We start from the raw sequence: 5,926 nt of genomic DNA, 5'->3' as shown, positions 1-5,926 counted from the left end.
TGTATTTCTGTTTGACCATTTTTTATTAAAAATATTAATAAATATAAGAAGCAAAATTAAAACATTCAACACATTCAACAAATATATAAAAAGAAATTGAGTATGGTCTTATTAATAATAAACATACATTTGCATAAAGCATCCATATTTGTTTATGCCCATGTTGATTAGAGTATTAATAACATTAAAAGTCTTAATTTATGGTACATATAGGACATTTGTGATTCATTTGCAATTGATTAATCATGATATATCTATATATATAGATATATCATGATATTATATATATATATATATATATATATATATATATATATATATATATATATATATATATATGTGTGTGTGTGTGTGTGTGTGTGTGTGTGTGTGTGTGTGTGTGTGTGTACTGTGTGTATACTGTGTGTATACTGTGTATGTATATATATATATATATATATATATATATATATATATATATATATATATATATATATATATATATATATCCTTCATTATTAGTGAGAAGGTACACCTCAGTTCTAAATATTGCTGATATTCCATGTTCTCTGGCAGTGAGAGATTTGTCAGGTCGTGTTCCATCTGCAGCCATCTGTCCCTTTTCACACATCAATATGAAGTTGAATAAGAGATCTACCATATTTGTTCACAGTAACATTGTATATCGAACTTCATATTTTACCTAAGACTTTTAAAACCACTGCATTTCTTTTTGCACATACCTTGAGACATACAGGTAGTCGTCGACTTACGACCTATGCAACTTACGACCATACGACCAACATACGACCACAATCGCTAGCCGCGGCGCACATTTTTTTTTTTACCAGCTTCCGGCATAATTTTACAGTACTGTACATATAGCCTACTTTACTTATGACCAAATTGTGTTACGACAGTGCGTACCAGCTTCCAGGATCATTTCACAGTACTGTACATATAGCCTACTCTACCAATCGTGGTCGTAAGTTGACGACTACCTGTACCTGAATATACAGTGTCAGACAAAAAGTGTTATAATTCACATTATAATTCTGGAGAGGCTTCAATTGGACATTGAAAACTGCACACAGACAAAATATTAGAAGATAGGTTGAATTTCATTAGGGATTGGTCTATTTTTTTGCCATGGCTATAGTATGCCCATGACTTTTTCCATATAGGAACATTTGTTTTCTTTGAGGGTACAGAGAGGTAATGCATCCAAACGTATGACACTTTAAGATTCTTTGATATATTTGTGATGCATCTTTTAAACTTGAACTTCTTAAATAATATTGTTTATTTCCTACTTTCCATGTTTCTATGTTGAAACTCTAGAGTCCCTAAATCTCTAGAAAATGGTCACCAGTATGCATTCTGTCTGCACCTTTGGATTGTATCTAACAATCATCTAACAATCTTAAAATACAGGAATCCAACTAAGCTTTTATTTTAAGAGAATTAAGGAAGAGAATATGTCTGTTTTCTCAATTTTGCCTCGTTATCATTTTTGTCGTAGCTGTCTTTCTTTAGGTTTAAAGATATTTCTGCCCATCTTACATTGATGATCATTCGTCTGCCTTGACCCTTTTTAAAACAAACAAAAAAAATCCATCTAAACCTGTTTGTAAAAATATTTGTGTGACCTATATTATTTGTAAAAAGTACTTACATACCTCATCTCTATATTAAAGGCTGTACATATTGCATGAACGTGCGTGACTGTCTCCACATCAAATAAGGTGGGTAAAGTGGGTAAGCAGAATTTATAGTTCACAGTGTACTTTCCACATTATTGGTTCTTGGCTATAGCTGTGCTTTGGTCACTTTTGTCCTGTGCCATAATGACAGCACGAGCTTAACCAAACTTCAAATTTTTGTTACATCAGGACCCCTTTGAAGTAATGCAATGGGTAAAAACGTTCTGGAAGTTCTGCACCACAAAGTTACATAATGCTTGACAATTAAGCAGTTAACAAGTGGTTGGGTGTGCAGTGGCATCTCCATGTAGTCTGGATTCTGCTTTCATGTTATAGTTTTCATAGAATTCACAGAATTTCTATGTCTATGATAATGTAATGATTTGTCTTAAACCAACTCTGTAACAACAGCAAGAAACATTTTTTAACAATAAAAAGTGAATTGTTTTGATTTAGTTGGTACACATGATTAAAATATATTAAAGCATGGGAAAACTGATAAAACATAGCAATAGTAAATAAAAGGGGACAAAATGAGAAATGCAATTACTGTATATATTTTTATTGAAGTTCTCTTTATTTCTACTTGCAATTGTTCTCTAACATAAATGGAAGGCTGCATTTTATTTACATACCTGTGCTTCATTATTATTTTAAAGTGCCAATCCAAAATCACCGAAACTATGAAACTAATTAAGTTTAATAAATAAATGTGCATTGTATAAAACCTTAAAAAAACTTTCAATAAGGCATAAACTAACTTTTGACCCTGTCCTCACAGGTCACATTTCTAAGCTGAGGCCTTAGTAGGGTCTAATATACAAAATAAATACCCTATAGATTTTATTTGTACAGGTATAAAACAGTATACAATTTTATACAATACATAAAAATAGCATACAGTATTTTGCGTAACAGACACACACACACTGCTGGTATATGATCCATGTTGTCCATATGTCTTAGGCTGCTAGAAAATATGTTAATGGCAATGATGATATATTTTATTTATGCACACACACACACACACACACACACACACACACACACACACATATATATATATTGACAATAATGATCAAATTTGTATAAAATAAGTACAAAATACAAATAAAAATATTATAAACTAAATTTTACTGAAGCTTATAAAATCCACTTTTGTATATTAATAAATACACTATATGGACAAAAGTATTGTGACCACAAAGTTGGAGGCAAGCAATTGTATTGTCATTGGATGCAGTAACAGTAAATTTACCTATCACTTGAACTAGGACCCAAACTCAAACTTCCACCATCATAATGCCCTTGTGCACAAAGTGAGCTTCATTTAGACATGGCAAACATGGGTTGGAGTGGAAGATCTTGAGTGGCTTGCAATAGAACTCTGACCTTATTGAACTGCTTGGTGATGATTTGGAACGCTGACTGCACTTCAGGCCTTCACAATCTTTTTTTTCCAAATAATGTATGACTAATAATATTAAATAAAAGACACAGACATAAGCATTTCTACAAAATGAGCACAGAAAGAGGTGTTGTCAATCTTAGTCTAGAAAAACTCTCAACTTTGTAAACACTATTATGATTGCACTTCCCTGATGACACACAGATTGAGCTTTAATTACTGTTTCCTTTATACATGTTTATATACATTTAATATCTTCCTTAATTATACATTATATTTTTTAGGAACACTCTTCAAACCCTAGCATCAATAACATCTAAAATATACTGTTTTAAGTAGTGAATCCGGTTATTTGAGCTAATAGTACGAGCTGTAGAAAAGAATGGTGTAGGAAAAAATCTCATGCTTGTGCTATTTAATACAGTGTGTAACAGCATTTAGGGAAAATTTGCTGTCTGCTGCCTGTCATGTCTGTCACAAGCCGGAGCTGTTGGCCCAGGTGGGGAAAGAGTCTAAGTGGAACATTGATTTTCCCCAGGTGTTGATAGATAGTGTAATGCAGAAGATCCCAATGATGTTCATCATTATGCCAGCCTTTGCCTTGAATAAATAGCATAAAAACCATCACATGATTAAATGAGAAAAAGAATAATTCCTAAAACAAAGCTAATTGTGTAAAAATTATAAATGTGTAATGGTCAAAGTTGTGAATAGAGCATATATTCATTTAGGGGTTTGATTGTTCAGTTATGTATCTGAATTTGAGAATGTATCAGTAGATTTGTGGATGGTCAAATGCACAATTGTAACCGCTTAACTAACTTAAAACTGGACAAATTTATACTTATAGCTTTTATAATATTTTTTGCTTTTGTACATAGGATTCTTATTCAAGAGAGAGGTCTTACCATGTCTGACACTTTGAGGTAGCCGTAGGAGAATACGATAGCATTTGGAGGCGTTGCCACAGGTAACATGAAGGCAAAAGAGGCGCTCAGTGTGCAGGGTACCATGACATACAAGGGGTTTATTCCAATGGAGTGCGACTAAAATGCAGAAAGAAAACATTGCACACATGACATTCAGTTAAACTTATACTATAATTCTCTAATTTAAATGGTGGTTTTCTGTGCTGTGAGCCCTTATTTAGTGTGTGTAATTAAGCTAGGATCCTTCAGGATGATACATCCAAAAGTGACTCATGTCTGTAAGAAAGCAGCCGCTCCTCAGAACTATTGCACAACTGGGGAGCAAACCATAACATAACAGCTGACGCAGGGTAATTTAAGCTTTTAAGACATGGCTTAGATCTCTTTTCTGGGTGAAAAGAATGGAGGAGGTCGAGGATTTCTTTATGTGCTTGCAAAATGAGCATGACTGTTACCGATATGAAGATGGGCTTAAACATGTTTAAACTTATTTAAGGCAAAACACTATAGGTAACAACAACAATTTTAGGAACGTCAGTCATTTTATGTGGATGAATAATGTCTATTAAACAGTAGTAATAATATTTTGTCCCTGGATGCTCCTTCTACTTGGCATGATGGCATAATTTTATATATCTATGAAATAATTGTTCCATGATTGATTCCAAATTGTTGCAAGTCAGTTTTCTATACAAACTGTGTTGTACTGTTGTTTATAAATGTTTTCTATATATTAATTTTCTATACACTCAACTGCATAGTCAAATGCAACTTATTTCATAAAAATAAAGCTTAAAAAAAGGACAATACAAATATTGACCTAACATTCAACTGACATAGACTTGAACAACTGTTTTAAATACACATCCTATTCACTTGTAGTGCCCACAAACACTTTTACAAAAGCATATGTGGAGCAAAATAAGTAAAAAAAAAAATCTATATGTATACATACAGAAATAGTAAATGTAAATGCATTTGTACTTTATTAACTCTAAATCTGTTCACTGCTCCTTTACTCTAATCATTTATGTGCCTTGAATGTCACTCCTGCCTGGTCCATTTGCAGCCAAGTCGCATTGCCGAGCTTTGCAAGTTAAATAAAGAACAGCAGAGTAGTGTGTTTTGGAAAGGGCAGAAGTACAATTCAGTTGCCTGTGCGCACAGATAGGCAGCTGAATTGGGATGCTTGAGAACTTGGCTGTCTGGTAGAGGGGCCTCTAAAAGGGACTGAAATAATTCTAGAAGAAAATGAATGCACAATTGTGTGTTGTGGATCTGGGCCAGGGTAGTTCCTCAGTGCTGGATCTCCCACACAGAATATACACTCACTTCAATCAACTACTACTGGTTCTACTACTACAACTACAACTACTACAACTACTACTACTACTATAGAAAACGGCAGCATGGACTCTGATTCATCATTATTTCCTCATGTTGTTCTTACCATAGAGGCCAGGACAGGGAGGAAGAGTGTAGCAGTGGCCACATTGCTAGTGCACTCAGTGAAAGTGGATATCAGGAGACAGAGGACAATGGCAATGGCCCAAGGAGGAATAGTATGCAGAGGTGTTAACTGATTACCAATCCATCTGGACAAACCTGATTCCTAGAGCAACAAGATAACAGTTCAAAATAAGATAAATATATTTACAGATTAAGATCAAGATTAAGATTAAGATCAAGGCATCTTGATCGAGAGCAAATTATACCGAATTTTTGCCCACCCTGTAATCCAACTATTTATGAACAAATAAAACATATATTTGATCTACATTTTGTTTAAAAAAGTCTCCTCAAGGAAAGTATCTAAACAGATTTGGCCTTGAATTGTTCCAAAAGGAAAAACAAACAGATTTTCATCTACATAAGTTTCTTTCAGACAGACAAACTGTAAAGCTCTT

At 33.5% G+C, this 5,926-nt stretch overlaps 1 protein-coding gene across 1 annotated transcript in view; it reads right to left on the bottom strand.

Moving 5' to 3' along the window:
• Positions 1–2,715: 2,715 nt before the first annotated feature.
• slc13a5b (solute carrier family 13 member 5b) overlaps positions 2,716–5,926 on the bottom strand; it is an 11,373-nt gene continuing 8,162 nt past the window's right edge. Inside the window, exons 11-13 of the mRNA XM_046862837.1 lie at positions 5,470–5,631; positions 3,999–4,136; positions 2,716–3,690 (exon numbers count right to left, since the gene is read on the bottom strand). Of these exons, the coding sequence (XP_046718793.1) occupies positions 3,565–3,690; positions 3,999–4,136; positions 5,470–5,631 (426 nt within the window). The 3' untranslated portion in view covers positions 2,716–3,564. The remainder of the gene's footprint in view (positions 3,691–3,998; positions 4,137–5,469; positions 5,632–5,926) is intronic.

This window comes from Silurus meridionalis, chromosome 12 (genome assembly GCF_014805685.1).
Source record: "Silurus meridionalis isolate SWU-2019-XX chromosome 12, ASM1480568v1, whole genome shotgun sequence".
NCBI lineage: Eukaryota > Metazoa > Chordata > Actinopteri > Siluriformes > Siluridae > Silurus > Silurus meridionalis.
This window is presented reverse-complemented; position numbering and strand designations above follow the sequence as displayed.